The sequence below is a fragment of the Tursiops truncatus genome, chromosome X (genome assembly GCF_011762595.2).
Source record: "Tursiops truncatus isolate mTurTru1 chromosome X, mTurTru1.mat.Y, whole genome shotgun sequence".
NCBI classification, from domain to species: Eukaryota; Metazoa; Chordata; class Mammalia; order Artiodactyla; family Delphinidae; genus Tursiops; species Tursiops truncatus.
The window spans coordinates 112,806,819-112,825,124 of NC_047055.1; the positions used below are offsets into that span (position 1 = coordinate 112,806,819).

General features: G+C 49.4%; 1 protein-coding gene across 8 annotated transcripts in view; it reads left to right on the plus strand.

Moving 5' to 3' along the window:
- SH3KBP1 (SH3 domain containing kinase binding protein 1) overlaps positions 1-18,306 on the plus strand; it is a 343,711-nt gene that overhangs the window by 296,964 nt on the left and 28,441 nt on the right. For all 8 annotated transcript variants that reach the window (XM_019927681.3, XM_073799195.1, XM_019927680.3 and 5 more), the window contains one exon: positions 12,425-12,510. In XM_019927681.3, coding sequence (XP_019783240.2) covers positions 12,425-12,510 — 86 coding nt within the window. The remainder of the gene's footprint in view (positions 1-12,424; positions 12,511-18,306) is intronic.

Below are 18,306 nucleotides of genomic sequence, written 5' to 3' on the forward strand. Positions count from 1 at the left end.
CAAAAGTATAGCGCCTACTCACTTGTTTTGATATTTGATCATAAAGATATTTCAAATGACAGAATATACCTAAACTTTTGTGTGTGTGTGTGTTGTATACACACACACTGACATGTGACGTTATATATCTCATAATGTGCATTATCGATTTAATAAAGATGGGGTCAGAAACCCCCATGAGAAGAGGCCCTGAAACTTGGGAGAAGGGTCCAAAAGAAAAAAAAATCCAAGGAAAAGCTGGAAAGAAGCAGGCTGTCCTCAGCCCTAGCAGTTTGCATGCAGCTGGAGGCAGCGAGCCAGAAACCTGAGGGGCAGAGCAGGTGTGTGCCTTCAAAAGAAAATAAACCCGATGGGGAAAGAGGTAGAAGCAGGCTGAAGAGACCAGAACAGGTTTGTTAATCTTCCCAAACATGGACACCCAAGTTGTAAATAATCTCATTTCCTTCCCAAAGAGCGGGCAAGTGGGAGCAGGACCTTTGGCCCAAGTTGCCAGGGAGCCGTGCCTGTTGTCCGCTGCAGTACAGAGCAGCCAGCGCTCTGAGTGGAGGGGCAGGCAACTGGCAGGGCGGGGACGGGCGGGGCTGGTGGAGGCGGGGCTTGAGTGATGGGGCAGGGCTGGTGGAGGCGGGGCCTGAATGATAGGGGCGGGGCTGGTGGAGGCGGGGCTTGAGTGATAGGGCGGGGCTGGTGGAGGCAGGGCCTGAGTGATGGGGCAGGGCTGGTGGAGGCGGGGCTTGAGTGATAGGGGCAGGGCTGGTGGAGGCGGGGCCTGAGTGATAGGGGCGTGGCTGGTGGAGGCGGGGCTTGAGTGATAGGGGCGGGGCCTGAGTGATAGGGCGGGACTGGTGGAGGCGGGGCTTGAGTGATAGAGCGGGGCTGGTGGAGGCGAGGCTTGCGTGATAGTGGCGGGGCGTGTGTGATAGGGTGGGGCTGGTGAAGGCGGGGCTTGAGTAGTAGTCAGGGGCGGGGCTGGTGGAGGCGGGGCCTGAGTGATGGGGCGGGGCTGGTGGAGGCGGGGCTTGAGTGATAGGGCGGGGCTGGTGGAGGTGGGGCCTGAGTGATAGGGGCGGGGCTGGTGGAGGCGGGGCCTGAGTGATAGGGGCGGGGCTGGTGGAGGCGGGGCTTGAGTGATAGGGGTGGGGCTGGTAGAGGCGGGGCTTGAGTGATAGGGGCGGGCTGGTGGAGGCAGGGCTTGAGTGATGGGGCGGGGCTGGTGGAGGCAGCGCTTGAGTGATAGGGGCGGGGCTGGTGGAGGCAGCGCTTGAGTGATAGTCAGGGGCTCTGGGACTGAGAGGAAGGAAGTGAAGCTAAAAGAAGTAAGAGGAGGTGAGCTGAGCAGGGATGGAGTGGAAGCAGGAAGTGGGGAAAGTCGATGGCCAGAAGTACTGGAGATGCTGGTCAGGAAGGGGAGGTTGGTGCCCACAATTTCAGAGGCAGAGTGGGTCTGAAGATGGACATATCCACAGAGGGAGGCGCCCTGAATGTGGGTGACTGAGGATGAATGAAGGTCGTAAGGGCTGAAGGGACCAGGGGAGGGAGGGGATGGATTGCCCACATGGCTCTCATAGGCTCAGGAAGATGGCAAGAGCTGAAATGAGGTGAGGCTGATGTTCTCGAAGCCAGTGTCCTCCCAGGTGGATGTCGGGGTGTTCTGGGAGTTGATGACAGTCAATGATAAGAAAGTTTCAATAGTCAGGGCGGTAGCAGGTCATTAAGTCAAGAGGTTCCAGATGGATGGAGTTGCTTACTGTGGCTCAAGCATCGCAGAGGGCACTGTCCACTGACTTCAGATGTGGAAGCCTGTGTCAGAGGAGGAATCTCAGTGAGAAGGTGGGCAATTGGGTCTTGGACACCAGGCTGAGGGCAGGAGGCCTAGTGGCTTCCCAGACCTGTGCCACTTGCAGATGGCCTATTGCTTTAAATCTTAAACACACCAGGTACATTTCCCATGAAAGGCTGAAGGCTATATGGAGAGAACTGGAACACGGATCCAGGGAGAGCAACAGTGGAATTGCACATTTTTTCCTTGTAATGAAGAGGGAGCCCTGGATACCAGGGAAACACTGGGAGATTAGTGACGAGCCCTGAGACATTTTAGCTTGAGGCAAAGATTAAGTAAACATTTATATGCCAAATATCAACTAAGTGCTTAGGGAAGGGCAGATGTCTCTCTGGAGACCAACTTACCCACACGGAAGTTAATTTTTCTTTAGATTTACATAGGCATCCCAGCTGCTTCAAGCCCCTCAGGATACAAATTAGCAGAAAGTAAACTTCTAGGTCCTGGTGGTTCTGTGAGGTGTGTGGTCCCCATGCCCACCAAAAGAACGCACTAAAAAAGACCTTTGCTCTTATTAGCTCTAAGCTAATCAATCATTTAATTTTAAAAAAAAGGGAAAGAAAGATAGGTAGAGTGCGCACAAATGTTCCCTAAGCAGGCAGATAGAATGTGTACCTGGGTGGTCAGCCCATCATTTTGAGTTTGGATTGCTCAAGTATTCTAAATGTCTTTTCAAAGATTCCTAGGGATGTGGCATGTGGTGTTTGAGTGTTTCCCTTCTTTTCTACAAGTCAGGACCAAGACATGTCTTTGGAGAGTTCAGGAGAGAGACCTTGGCTAGAAATTACAGAGGTGGGTGTCATTGGCTCACAGATGGTAGTTACACTCATGGAATGGCTATAATCACTCCAGGAGATTACAGAGAAGAGGAGAGAGTACAGGCAACAGCGGGGAAAACCATTACTTACAGGGCGGAGGAAGGACGAGGAGCTGTGGAAAAGGGTGAGTGGACTGCAAGGCCGTGGAAGCCACGAGAAGGGAGGGTGGAGCAGCTACCGGCCAGTGGGTCTCACGCTTGAGTGTACGTTGGCATCACCTGCGGTCTTGTTAAAACACAGATCGCTGCTCTCCAAGTTTCTGATTCAGGAGGTCTGGGTTCAGGCCTGAGAATTTGCGTTTCTAGCAAGCTCCCGGGGCTGCTGCCGCCGCTGGTTAGCCAAGCCTGCTATGAGAACCTCCACCAAAGTGATAGCCGGGGAGACTGAAGGGGCTTTGGTCACTAGCTGGCCCTTGATGATCCCAGTCAAGTGGTTTCTATACAATAGTTGGGGGTAAGAGAGAGACTCAGGGTTGAGTTGAAGAAAGAACAGGTGGGCTACCAAGCACGTGTAGACTTGTCTTGTGATAAACTCGGCCATGGGGGAAAGGTGGAAATTGGGTGCTAGATATGGATCCAGTGTGTATGTGTGTGCTCTGTGTGTGTGTGCGTGCGTGTTTGTGTGTGTGCTGTGCGTGGTGTCGTTCGTTACTTCAGAAATTCATCAAGTGCGTCCATTTGGCTAGGCCCTCTTCTGGGTGGTAGTAACTACAGTAACCAGGCAAGACATGCCTCCTGCCCACCCACTGCTTACTGGGCTTCAGAGCCAGGCCCACCAGTGTGGAAAGCCCACCCCTCTGCTTCCTTACCCTGTAGCTTCAGGCAAGGTACACACCTCTCTGTGTCTCAGTTTCCGTTGCCACTCCCAGGGCACCTAGTTCTCCTGGCCCTTGTGAGGCCCTCAACCAGTCTTTTTTCCTCCCTTGAGAGAGCTCAGTGGGTGACCTTGTAGGGAGAGGAGTTGCCACATGGTGACAAACAGGCCATGCTCAGCAGCCCCGAGGGAGCGAGGAAACACGGACGCCCTCAGACCGCACATCGAGAGGTCTCTAGGGAGTGGAAGCAGAGCCGCAAGAGCGTCAGGGAAGGCTGGGCACTGAGGGAGGGTGGGTGGTTTATGGAGCATAGGAATCCCACAGGGGAAAATACCTTGTCACATTGTAGAAATGTCTACCTTATTTGCCGGCCTCATTTCATTTGTATGTATAACTTTCTCTCCATACGTCTTTCCATCCTCACCTAGAATAAATTTTATTCCCTGCAGCAAGATCCAACAACAGTAGTGATGGGCTTAGCCTCAGCTCAGTCTGAGCCACATTGATTTTCCTGCCAGTGACGGCCAGAGGCAGGCAAGGAATCAGTAGGGGATATTAACGCCCCACACGGGCACAGGTACTAATTGGTTCATATAACGCTTTTCCCATGGGCTATTTTTTTGAACACTCTTCCTCCAGGTGACACCCCACAAACTTTTCTCAGAGTTGTGCGCTGATGAGATCCCCTCCTCCAAGCATCTAAAGCCCCTTGCCCCTCTGAGAGGCCCAGCTGTGGGTTTGCCGATGGGAGCTGCGGGTGTCATCGTCCTTCGGCCTTAAGGGCTTGGGGCTTGTGCCCTTGGATGGGCTCTAGACGGAGGCCTGTTGCCACCCACACTTGCAGAGTCTGCATAGAGAACAGAAATTTGGAGGGGAACTGAGTGGGCAATGCCCCATCACCTTCCAATGTGTCTTCACCAACCATAAATAGCCCAGCCTGTTTGTGCTCATCCAAACAAGGACACAGTGCAAGGGGAGAGCTGCCAGGAAAACCACTCCGGTTCCCGCTTCCTGCGCCCCTGGCCTCGCTCAGGCTGCCCCACATTTAGACGGGAAGTTTGTAGTCAAAAAATGCCTGTGATTCCTGGGACATTTTAGGCCGTGGGGTGAGTGTGTAGGGGCTCCACGGGAGCAGCAGAGCCTTCAGATCCACATTTCTGGGAAAGGGGAGCGAGGCTGCTCCTGCCCTCCCGCTGATGAGCAAAGGAAACGGGGCTCATTGCTGCTGCAATTTTGTCCTTTCCTGAAGGAAGGATTCAACCTCCCCGGGCAGTAATGGCCCCTCACAGAACACTTCTGAAGGACTGGCTTCATCTCTGCTCCCTCCACAGATGGGCGGAGCCCTCTTAATGTTGCTTATTTGCAAGAGAAAAATCTCCAGAAGCATCAAACATGTGCATTTTGATTATTACCGCCCCAAGCGTGGTGGGCAAATGCAGGGCTGGGCGTCAAGAAGCTTCCATCCAGTTTTAGCTTTGCTACCAATTAGCTGTGTGGCCTTGGGCTCATAACTCCCAGCCTTAGAGCCCAGGACCCTCGTCTGTAATAAAATGGGGGCCTGAGCCAGGTAATCTTTACCCAGTTGTTTTTTTTTAACATCTTTATTGGAGTATAATTGCTTTACATTGTTGTGTTAGTTGCTGCTGTATCACAAAGTGAATCAGCTATATGTATACAGATATCCCCACATCCCCTCCCTCTTGCGTCTCCCTCCCTCCCTCCCTCCCTATCCCACCCCTCTAGGTGGTCACAAAGCACCGAGCTGATCTCCCTGTGCTATGTGGCTGCTTCCCACTAGCTATCTGTTTTACATTTGGTAGCGTATATATGTCCATGCCACTCTGTCACTTCGTCCCAGCTTACCCTTGCCCCTCCCCATGTCCTCAAGTCCATTCTCTACATGTGAGTCTTTATTCCCGTCCTGCCCCAGGTTCTTCAGAACCTTTTTTTTTTAGATTCCATGTATATGTGTTAGCAGACGGTATCCATCGACAGAGGAATGGATAAGCAGATGTGGCACATGTATACAATGGAATATTACTCAGCCATAGAAAGAGACGGAATTGAGTTATTTGTAGTGAGGTGGGTGGACCTAGAGTCTGTTATACAGAGTTAAGTCAGAAAGAGAAAAACAAATACCCAGTTTTAATAGTCAGAGCCTAAGTCTGAGATGTTGTGAGCGGGCAGCCAGGAAAGCAGGGAGGGAGCGTTCATCTCCATTGACCTCGCATCCTCAGCACATGATTGGACCAGGAGCAAGGGGTTGGAGCAAGAGAGAAGAGAGGGTATCTCTAGAAACTTCACATCTGCCATCTGTCATCGTCCCTATGAGTAGATAACTCCCTGGTGGGATGAAAGCTGGGGAAAAATGGAGGATGCAAAGGGGGCACCTCAGTGGTTTTCTGAGTACAGGGGATGGGGCTTTTCTATTTCTTTTTCCTTTCCTTTCTTTCCCAACCTTTTTTTTTTTGTGCCCATAACAATTTTTAGGCACTTAAAACCCAGACATTTACATTATGGTAATAGATCCTTCTGAGGGCAGGGAGCGGAGACTGCAGAAAAGATTCATCATCTGGACTTGGGATCTTCTGCTTGCTAGGAATCAGTCCACTCTTTTTCCCTTCACCCCCCCACTCACCTCCAGAAGCATGTGGGGTCTTTTTGGTGGTTTTTAGTTGCTGCTGTCAGTGCTGCTGTTCATTTATTTATTCACTTGTTTGCTTGCCTCGGCTTCCTGTGCACTTCAGCATCTTTTCCAGGCCACATGTCTTGGCTTAACTGTCCCAACTTGGGCTAAATTGGGGCATGCCACTGGCTGAGCTCATGTTCTCAAGGGATGCACATGGCGCATCTTCCACATTTCCAGCTGTTCACATGCCCCATCTCACGTCTCAGGTCTGAGTGGAAGGAGCAGGCCCCCCTGGGTGGGTCGGGTATGGGATTTTTGTTTATTAGTAGCACTTTTTAACTCGGGGAGCAAAGGCGATTTACCCAGCTGGCAGTGAGCTGCAGTGACACAGGCTGTCTGGCATCCTCGATGACTCAGCATCTCCAGGACCAAGAGGCTGAGTGAAGCAGCTTTGAGAAGCGGTCAAGAGCTTGGGCTCCGGAGGCAGAGTTAGTAGGTTCAAATCCAGAATCCCACCGTTCAACTAGTTTTATGACCTTTTGTCAGCAAGTGACTTCATGTCACTGAGCCTGAGTTTCCTGATCTATATAATGAAAAGAAGGGCCGCACAGGTGGGCTTCTCCAGGAAGCAAATTTTAGTATGCGAGACCTGTGTAGGGTTCAGTGCCTGTGGGGAGGGAGAAGGAAGCCGCTTTGGGCAGAGGGAGAAAAGTTGTGACGCCGGCTCCCCAGAGCCTCGGCCAAGTCCATGGGGGCTTTGGGGCTAAAATGGCCCCTCCGAGTTGTCTTATGTTGGGCTGAGATGGCTGAGACTTTTATACCGTGAAATGTGGGCCACGCTGGAAAGGCCAAGGAGGCTCTCTGCAGCTGAGGTAGTCCCTGGAGGGGCCAACAGCATTTCCACCGGCGGGGGCGACCAGCCCTTCACAGAAGGGGGCTCTGGGTGCCATGCAGAGTAGCTACTTCAAGGCGCAGTTGGGGCGATTGAATCATACACGGAAGGAGCTTATCCTAGTGCCTGGCTTGTGGCAGGCAGTCAGTAAAGCGTAGGTGCTGCTGTTACTTCTGTGGGATTGTCGGTTCCACTTATTGCTGCTGGGTGTCCTTGGGCTGGTCAACCTGTTCCCTGCGATTTAGGGTCCCTGGCCAGAGAAGCAAGGAGACTCTTAGTTGCTAGTTGCCTATCCAAGTCACGTGTTTTAAATATCCATAACCAAACCTGCTGAAGAAATACAAGAAAATACCATTATTTTGATTTAACAATCAGAGGTGAGTGAGGACAACCATGTTCCAATATCTTTATTTAACAATACCTTTATTTAACAGCTGTGGGCATAGAAACTCACCATAAAAAAAAAAAAAAGCCCTCGCAGGAGCTAGTAAACTACAAAAGTATGAGCTTTTTCCTCTTTTGTTGAATTTAGTAACATCCTTTTTGCCAAAATGGTACCCATGTGTTGGGCAGACTGGAGGAGAACAGGGACCATCGAGGGCTGCAGCCTCATTGGGTGTCACCCGCTCCAAACGTGTGCTTTGAAGAATTTCAGAACTTCTGCTATTTTTCGGAACTGACATTCATTAGCTTTGTTGTAAACGTCTATAAATACAGTGAAAGGCATTTACAAATAGACATTGTAAAATGCTTCCACACCCACAGTCTGAACACTGTCAAAACACCAGCTGCAGCTTCCCTACTTGGAAGGATCAGAACCTTTTTTAAACTACACCTACTGTGTTTTCAAAATAGGCTTGTTTCTGGCCCTGTGTAGAAGATAATTTCAGCCGAAAGCCTGTGTCTGCTCTTGGCATGAGGGATCAGGACTTATTCAGAGAGACGGGAGGATCCCAACCTCCTTCCTTTCAGAATATGGCTGGCGCTTCAGAATCTGGGGAGCGGTCACTCACAGCTGCTATTTCCTATTTCTTCGGGTGGGGGGATCCCTCATGACCTGGACCTCTCAGTGTAGGATTTGTAACTCCACCCCCCCCAAATGGTTCCCAGGTGAGTTCCAGGTGTGGTCACAGGGGATCACAGAGGCACCTGTGGTGGGGGAGATCCTTAAAGGAGAGTTTGTAGGTAGGGGCCAGGCAATCTCATCTTTTACCTGGATGATACTGTTGGGGAGAAAGGAGAGCGAACATAAGCTGCCTGAATTGTACAAATCTCTGTTATTAAAAGTGAAGTTTTGGGCTTCCCTGGTGGCGCAGTGGTTGAGAGTCCGCCTGCCGATGCAGGGGACACGGGTTCGTGCCCCGGTCCGGGAAGATCCCACATGCCGCGGAGCGGCTGGGCCCGTGAGCCATGGCCGCTGAGCCTGCGCGTCTGGAGCCTGTGCTCCGCAACGGGAGAGGCCACAACAGTGAGAGGCCCGCGTACTGCAAAAAAAAAAAAAAAAAAAAAAAAAAAAAAAAGTGAAGTTTTTAGGGCTTCCCTGGTGGCGCAGTGGTTGAGAGTCCGCCTGCCGATGCAGGGGACACGGGTTTGTGCCTCGGTCCGGGAAGATCCCACATGCCGCGGAGCGGCTGGGCCCGTGAGCCATGGCCGCTGAGCCTGCGCGTCCGGAGCCTGTGCTCCGCAACGGGAGAGGCCACAACGGTGAGAGGCCCGCGTACAGCCAAAAAAAAAAAAAAAAAGTGAAGTTTTTTTAAAAAAGAGTGAACTTTAAAAGGAATGAAAAATTTACCTATAGGCTTATCCCAGAGACAACTGCTATTAACATACTGGGCTGTTTCTTGCCCATCTTTTTCCTATGTATATTTTGGTTTGTTTTTCATTGATTTTACATAGGTGTGATCATACTGAATGTCATACAACTTTATGTCTTTAGGGAATAATGCAGTTATTATAAATACATAATGCATTCCCATTTCAGAAAAAAAGGCAAATGTTCATTAATTCTACACGTATTTTTGAGCTCCTGACGTGTACCAGGTGCTGGGCTGGTGCTAGAAATCACCCATCAGACTCCCCAGGAATAACCACTATAAAAACATGTTCTTCTAGCCTAAAAAAAAAACCCCTCTTCCTAATATATCAGAAGGGCATGTGGGTGCATGTGCAGTGAGGTGTATGTCATTTTTAACTTGTATTTGTCGCCTTGACATTGTAACATAAGCATCTGTCCCTGTTGTCATTAACTGTTTATATGTATCATTTTAATGGCTGTATAAAAGTCCATCATGTATCATAGGTTATTCAACTGTTCCCCTATTTATGAGAGACTCCAGTTCTTTTCAGTTTTTCTTTATTACAAATAATGCTGTGATAAACATCTTGATCCGCAAAACCCATTGGGTATTTCAGACTATCTCTTTAGCGAAGACCCGATGAACGTTTTAAATGCTATTGATATACACCCTGTTCTTAAAAATTACTTCTTTTTACCCTGCCCTGTTCCCCAAGGGCTTGGAGGTAACTTTCAAAAATGCATATAAAAGAATAAAATAGTTAAGAGTGACAGTAAAGGGGAAATAAGGGCAGAAAAGTAATACAGCCCAAGATCGGATAAGCACCACAATGGGCATAGAGTTCTCTACGGCCCCCCTCGAGAGAGAGGCTCACATTGGACTAGAAGCTTCCAGGTATCAAACCAAAGAGGGAAATGGTAGCTCCAAGATCCACAGTTACTAAAATGCACGAATAAGCCACATGTTCAGAAGCAGCCGAGTTGTTCTGAGATACACATGGTTCACTGACATGCAAATCTCCCCATCCACACCTCCAACCCCTGCCCCCATGACGTTCTCCCCAGCTGCCCACTAGGGTGTCACCTCCAACCATCCTCACCTTTGGCCAAAAAAAAAGGTCAGTGGAATTAACTGGACTTTCCTTGCCTGAGTGACCTCTCTCCCTGGACAGAACATGTGTTTTCGTAAATTTTAATCCTTGATGTGTTTCCAAAAGGACAGAGCTGTCTGGCTGTGAGTATAACTTGAGTTCGGTCTGTGAGTTGGGAAGATGACAGCACCAAATCTTTCAGGCTCTGTAGATACCAAGTAATAAGATTAGGAGCCCTCAAGAACTTTTAAAAATGAAAATGCTGGGCTTCCCTGGTGACACAGTGGTTAAGAATCTGCCTGGCAATGCAGGGGACACGGGTTCGAGCCCTGGTCCGGGATGATCCCACATGCCGCGGAGCAACTAAGCCCGTGCGGCACAACTACTGAGCCTGCGCTCTGGAGCCCGCGAGCCACAACTACTGAGCCCACGAGCCACAACTACTGAAGCCCACATGCCTAGAGCCCGTGCTCCACAATGAGAGAAGCCCTCACATCGCAACGAAGAGTAGCCCCCGCTCGCCGCAATTAGAGAAAGCCCGCATGCAGCAACGAAGACCCAGTGCAGCCAAAAATTTAAAGAATAAAAAAAAAAAAAGAAAATGCTTTCTTACTAATAGTACCACATTTCTAAAACATTTCATTCAGAAGTTTACATTCAAATTAGCAGATGCTCGGGCCCTGCCAATAAAGTTTTGAAATAAACATCCTTAATCCTGCCATTCCTGTTGGCTCGCTGTCTGTCCAAGGGAGTGTGCCCCGTGGGGCCTGAGCTTCGGTAGCCGGTGGGGTGGAGAGGGGGTCTGCTACAGAAATTTGGCCCGGGGGTCCCACAGCCTTGGGAGGTTGAGGTGAGGCAGTCTCCTAAGGCACATGCACAGTCTTAGAGCCGTACTTTCTCTTGGTGGAGACGAAGCCATTGGGCCCAGCCCTGGTTCCCTGGAGTTCTCACCTCTGCTTGTCTTCTGGCCGAGGGTGCTTGAGGTTAAGAGCCAGTCTTGTTCACTTGGGAGCTGAGGGAAGCTGACCTCTGTCTACTGGGCCTTCTCCACTGTCACAAGGATACGCATGTCTCGCTGAATGCCACCCCCATCACCCCTTCTTGGGTGGGGAATCCAGAAGTCTGCCCCTTACCTCCAGGTTTACAGGTCGCCAGCTTCTGCTTTCCTCTGTCCCCATTGCCTCCAGGACAAACTAAACCCCGAGGGACTCAGCCCAGCACCGTCTGACCTTTGCCAACCTTTCTCCTCTCACTGCTCTCTGAGGATCTCAGACTTTAGCCCGGCCACACTGGGCACTCCCAGCTACCCTTGGGTCCTTGCTCCGTCATGCCTCTTACTGATAGGTCCTCTGTCCCTTTTCCTCCAAGGCCCAACTGTGATGCCGCCTCCTCTGTGTGCTCCCAGTGCGCCCCGCAGATCTCTGTCTTGACCCAGTTCTTGATTCCCTTAAGACCTGGATGTGCCTATATCTTACCCAGCCTGTGCCATGTGGGCCCGGGGCTGTCTGTCTCCCATTTAGACCACGAGACCCTCCGGAGTAGGTACGACCTGGCTTGGCCCACTCATCACCCCCAGCATGGTGGGTATTTGACAATACGCACCTGGAATAAATCTGTTACTCGTTGTGTAGTTCGGCTGCCTGGTGAGCACGGGGGGCTGTGAGATGGACTATTTCTGTTGCTTTCCCGGGAACAACTACTTGGCTTCTCCCTCTCATTTCGTGGACAAGAACCTCTCATTTTAAGGGCAAGGATCTTTTCCTATTTCACTTGCCATCACAGACCTTGGATAATCTTGTTCAGGGCTCATCCGCCTGAAAGGGTCCCCAGAGCTGCCCGTTTGGAGGGATTTGGAGGAACCTTCTGCCCATGCATGAGTGGCTGCTTCTCTCATCGTGTTGGAGGCCTGTCCCCATCATCCCAAAGGGCTGCTCCTAGCCCAGATAGAGAGGGAAGTCTCTCGTGTCCTGATGGGCACAGGGCCACCCACCCAACAGCTGTCTGATTTTATAGGCCCATGCCCCAGCGCCAGCTTTCAGGCTGCCAGATCTCAACTTGACACCTTGTGCCTGTCAACAGCCTGGGTGGTGCCTCCGCTCCAGGCCAGAAACCCTTTTTCTCAAGGTTAAAAGTAGCCGACCTTTGACAAGCAACATTGGCTAAATTCCTGGCTCCTTAAAAGGGAAGCTCCTGGGTATCGTTTGCTGGTGCTTATTTGGCCATGGGGCAGGAGCGGGCCCTACGTCGCACCCTGTGGACCAACAGGAGGGTTTGTGGTTGAAGGTGCATTGCTGAACAGTCGTTATTAAAATAGCCGTCTCTGAAAATGTGTGTGGGAGGGGAGGGCCTCCAGTCTGTCGGCCGGTTTGCACCACGGCCCATGTGGCTGGACAGCTTGTCAGCCCCCGCTGGTCAGCCCCAGAGGCGACAGTGTGACCCATCCCCCATGCAGCGTACTCCTTAACTTGTGTGCAGCGAGAAAGCTGACGAAATGACAAGGACACACGCCAATTATTAAATGCCCGGACTTGTGTCTTTAATGTAGGGGTGACGGTCCAAAGATCGACTTGGCGGGCAGTTCGATCTCCGGCATCCTGGACAAGGACCTCTCGGACCGCAGCAATGACATCGGTGAGTAAGGAGAGCATTCTCGCTTCTCTTTGCAAAACTTTAAAAGAACCACAGAGCTTGATTTGCCCCTTCCACCAGCCTGATGAGAACGAACACAACCATTTAAATGCAAGGCTAACAACCCTCAGTTGGTTTTAGATATTGCAGTCTCGTAAAGATGGGAAGTAATGGTGGTTTCCACGTTAAAACAGAACGCCTGGGATTTTTACTCTCCCCGGCCTTAGGAAAAATTCCTCGCAAGGTCTAATGAAAAGAAATGTTGGGGCTTCCCTGGTGGCACAGTGGTTGAGAGTCCGCCTGCCGATGCAGGGGACACGGGTTCGTGTCCCGGTCCGGGAAGATCCCACATGCCGCGGAGCGGCTGGGCCCGGGAGCCATGGCCGCTGAGCCTGCGCGTCCGGAGCCTGTGCTCCGCAACGGGAGAGGCCACAGCAGTGAGAGGCCCCCATACCGCAAAAAAAAAAAAAAAAAATGATGAACAGACCTTTTGGAGAAGTGGGGATTAGCACTTTATATTCATATTTTCCAGCAATTTATGTATTTAGTCTAAAAAGGTGAATGGGTGGACATGCAGCATGGCGGAATTCACTGTAGACACAGCACTAAGTGTTTTGACTTTGAGTTAAAAATGAGCTTTGATGCGGTAATTGCCACTTAGTTCAGAACGTGAGTGAGTTTTCCTGAGGTCAAGATACCACCATGTGACAGATGGGAAGGTAGCTCGAGTCCGTGGGTAAACAGGCAGAGGGCTTTGGGGGGATGTGCGTGGGTGGAGTGCGGTCAAGTGCGTGCTGGTTGAGGCCTCTGTTGGTGTGACGGGGTGACAGCCCTTTTAAGAAATCCAGATTCAGGGACCACATTTCTTTCAGCTTTACATCTTTTGTTTGTACCTGTCATGGTCAGAAGTTAGCACTCTCATATTCTACATGACAGAGAGGGATACATTTTGGACTTGGCCTTTCATAAGTTACATTTTTTTATTTTGAAATAATTAGAGATTCACATGCAGTTGTAAGAAACAGTGCAGAGAGAATCACATACCCTTTGCCCGGTTTCTTCCAGCAGTAGCATCTTATGAACTATAGTGCAAGGTCACAAGCAGGATATTGACATTGATACACCCCACCAGACTCCTCAGTTGTAGTGGTACTTATGTGTATTTAGTTCTCTGCAGTTTGGTCACGTGTAGGGTTGTGTATCCACCACCGCAGTCAAGATACAGAACATTTCCCTCACTGCTAGGATCCATCATGTTGCCGTTTTATAACCACTAACCACACGCCCCTCCCCACTCCTCTTCCCTAACCTCTGGCAGCCACTATCAAGGATTGATTTGTCATGGAAGGTTCCAGCATGATTTGCATTGGCCGCTCAATTTAGAAACAAACGTCCGACAGCTGGCAGGCCTTGTAAGAGAATGCTCACTAGGGCGCCCAACATGAGCATTCTCATCACCTGGGGTTACTCTTTCTTGGGTGCAGTTTTCTTCTGAACCTGCTAATAGAGTTGCATCTTTGCAACTGCTGACCTGCAGTGTCTGGTCTGATCTTATGACAGCTTGGGAGTAGGATATGTCATGACCGTAAATACCAAAAGTGTTTGCCCTGGTTCCAGAAACTGTTTTACATCCTCGCTTAGCCTTTGAGAAGCGCAGTCAAGAAGCGTGACCAGGAGCTTCTGACGGCTTGGGCTGATGCAATAATAGAAACACTAGCCTGCTGTAGCTTTGGACTTGGTTAAAGGGCAGAGGAGAGCAGAGCAGCGGTTGGCCGTGAATGAGAAGGAAGCACCAGAATGAGCCTGATTAAGTTCTGGTTTTACTGCTGTGGTTCAACATTTGGGCCCCATTTTATGGCAGGCTGGCCCGTTGGCGAAGTGACAGTGAGGGTCACACGGGGCCCGCCACAGGAAGGGAGGTATCACCCGCCGCCAGGACGCACAGGGCCGTGCCTTGCTTGTCAAGAGCGTTGGCCTCTGAGCCTTGTTTTCTTTGGGTCTGGAGATGGCTGAGGTGGCTGTCACGAAAACACTGACAAGCTGGTTGGGAAACGTTGGGGACGTTGATGGGGGAGGGTTAGCCTATGGAAGCTCTTCGTACTGTGTATGTATCTGGGCGCCCAGAAAGAGATGCTGAGGTGTGGCTCACTCTCATTTTGCCAAGAAGACATTAATCCCAGGAGACTATAATTCCTGAAGCTAATAATTTAGTGTATGTATTATTTGCATTGCCAGAAGTGATGCTTGGCAGCCTTGTAAGCAAGCACTAAATCCTTGAGTACCTACTGCTCAAGTGCAAGGTTATACTACTCATACACAGGCCCTGCTTTCCAGGGGCTTTGGGTCTGTTGCGGCCCCTAAGACGGCAAATGGAAAGTGTAACACTGACGGTCTGTCTAAATGCTGACGGAGTGGTAGAAAGTAAGACTGATCAGAGTTGGGGCTGCTCCTTGGTGCCTAGGATGTCAGGGTAGGCTCCCTGAAGGGGGACAGACTTACCTGGATCTGGAAGTTGGATTCGCTTCGGTAGAGGCAGAGGCAGGGAAATCACAGGGAGAGGGCTGATACCTGAGCATAGGTTGGCCTGGCTGCGGCAGAGAGCTTGCGCTGACGTGGAGGGGTGGTGCTGACCCGGAAATGGAAGTCGGGGCTGGATTGAGTTTGAGAGGGATGGATTTGTAATTTTTTCTGCAGGCAGTGGGAGCTCTTGATGGTTGACACTGAAGTGACATGGTCGGGTCTAAAAATTCAGATAATAAGCGATGGAGCTTTGTGGGACCAATCAGATGAAGGGAAGGTGGGTGACAGGGAGCCAGGTTATTTGATAGTTCGCCTGAGAGGTAGTGAGAGGGAGCCAGAGTGGAGCTGCTCAGAAGAGGCTTGTGAAAGAAGGGGTAGCTGCGCAAGCAGCAATGCGAGAGAATGAGCGCTGGTCCTCGGGAACAGATGGGATTTGGGAGGAGGAGAGAATGATTTGTTAGCTCTGAGGTTTTAGGGTTGGGTGACTGATTGGTGGGGGGAAATGACTTGGGTAGAAATAAGCATATCCGGAGGAGGAACTGGTTTGGGGGGAAACGTGATGAATTTACGCATGTTGACACTGAGATTTGGGTGGATGTCCCATGTCAGTGCTGGACGAGGACTTGAAGGTGGAGCCTGAGGCCAGAGCGGCGGGCAGAGCTTGGCGTCTGCAGACCTGGGTTTGAGTGCTGTTGATTCTGCTGCTTCCTGGCTGGGTGACCTTCTGTAACTTACACCAGCTCTCTGAGCTTCAGCTTTGTTCTCTATAAAGAGTTCTAACGTCTCTCTAAGCTTCCTCACCTTGCCTTCCAGAATTACGTAAAATCTGTTGATGAGCTGCCAAAAGACAGAGGTGCTTATTATTAACGTTGTTGTTTGCTTAAAAGAGATAAAGTCAAGAAGATAAATAAAATCCTTACCATGAAAAAAGAGAAAGAAGGACCTAGAACTGAAGACTAAACCTTGTGCAAAGCCCTCATCTAAGGGAAAAGTGGGCTCTTGCAACATCACAGGGGCCAACGGAGGAGAGGATTTTAAGCAAAGTGTCTTAGGTCCAGATGCAGACATGTTCTTTGCAGATGGGTCGGTCAAGATTAGGACATTGCCAAGGGGCTGGCTCTCTTCAGGGCTGCTTTTGTATATCTGCTTTTGTAGCATTTGTTCATTGTTTTGAATCAAGAAGGAAATTATTTGTACCAGAATGTCTTGTTAGTGTTTCAGACAATTGAAGCTGTCCAAATGCGGGCCGCTGCGAATAACAGAATACAGCCTTGAAAGCCATTGGAAATCATCGTTGTTAGCTATAAATAAATCTGTGTTTCCTCTTAATAAAGCTATAATTTTAAATTATTATCATATTAAATTAGGGAGCATGGCTTTTTCAGATCTCGTGTGGGCAGCTACCAGCATCTGTCAGCCCGAGATAATTTAGAATGAAATCAGTTGGTCCAAAGCTAACTTGTTGATGTCAGTTTGAGATACTGTTTGTATCAAACTATGCGGCCATATTTCAAGTAACATAATAGGAAGCATGGATGAGCTCCAACACAGGCCTGCACATGAATAGAAATGAAAATTAAATTGTCTGGTTTTCTCTTGCTGACGGAAGAACCTCTGTTCCGATTGAATGGGAGATTAGAGGCCGCAGAGTCAAGTGCCGTAACATTTACTTTTATTATGTGCATATTGTAGTTCCCATGGCATGGTGGGATTTACTGTTACACTTCAATGCTACGGAGATTTTCTGTTCCTTTCACACTAAAGCACATAGCAACAGGCCTCCAGGTGCGAAGCAGCCTGGGAACTGAGCCATCTAGTTTCGACTAATTGACTTCAAAAAAAAGCCCTTCTCATTCCTCCTAAGTTGCTTGCCTTCTTTGTTTTGACTCTTGTTTTCCATTCTATTCAAATCTCATCATACCTTTCCCACTTCCGTCTCTTTACATGGACACCACCCCTGTTCACTTGAGGAAGCTGATTTCCCCTCTATCTTTTCAACTGACCCCACAGACCCACACTTCACATGCCAGTCAGTTTGGGGCCAAGTATTACCAGCTTTACAGTCTATGGTCTTAGGATGTGGAACTGGTTTGGAAGCTTTGAAGGCAAACTTCAGCTTGTTCTCGGATCTCTCACCGATGCCTCGGCCTGTGGTTCATTCAGACCAGGAAATGTAAAAGCACTTCCCTGCCTGTGCCCTGGGAATGCTATTAAGAGCTAATTGCTTGTGGCTGGGGTGCTGGAGAGCTTCTGAAGCTGGGCTGTGCTGATGGTTGCACGCTCTGTAAATACTAAAAATTATTAAGTTGTACTCTTAAAATGGATGAACTTTATGGTATCTAAATTATACTTCAGTAAAGCTACTGAAAAGAAAAGAGAGCTAACTGAAATTTTCTGAGCATTCACTTTGAGGCCTCACTTTATAAAACAGCTTTGTATATCTGTTTAATAGCCACTGTGTTAGTGTTTCTGAGTTGTCTATAAACCAACCTTTTATAAATAGGATTATGTTTTAGGTGTGTTAAGGAAGCTCTCTAAAAGCTTGTAGTGGAATCATTTTGTAATACAAGTAAGTTCCTTCGAGGTGTTAAATAAGTGTATTGTTTTACACAGTTTTCTTAAATTGGGGCCCACCTGGGCATTGATACGTATCGTCACAGCTGTGGTGATAGCATAATCACAAAGCGTCTGGAAGACTTAGGAGTGCATTTCTAAGAATATTTGGGGGTAGAACAGGCCTTTATAATCTTTGATTCCTCTTTGAGGTACAATTTGTGATAGTTTCTTCTGAGTAACATAACTGTGGGTATTCCGTCCTAGTGTTAGAATCATTCCTCCAGTGCAATGAAGAGCATACGCTCTCTCTCTTCATCTCCCTCTACTGTTGTCCTGAGGTTATAGTGGTGAAATCATAGCAGTGGGAGCGAGCAAGCAAAAGGAAAGAAGGAACTAATAGTCACTGGGTGCCTACTAGACGTTTGGTATATTTTATATATTTCTCATCATCACCATCCCTGTGAGGGAGGTGTAATGTCTCTTGTTTTACAGGGACTGGACAGGGAATGAAGAAAGTCAGGTAGTTTGGGCAAGGTTAACCAACTGGTAAATCACAGAGTTGGATTTGAACCTAGTTCCCCCTGACCCGTGGAGCCCAAATTTTCCAGTATATGAGGTTGGTCTATATCAGTGGTTCTCAACCAGTCTCCCCAGGGGACATTTGGCAATGCCTGGAGACATTTTTGATTGTCCCAAATTGGGGGTGGAGGTGGGAGTGGGGAT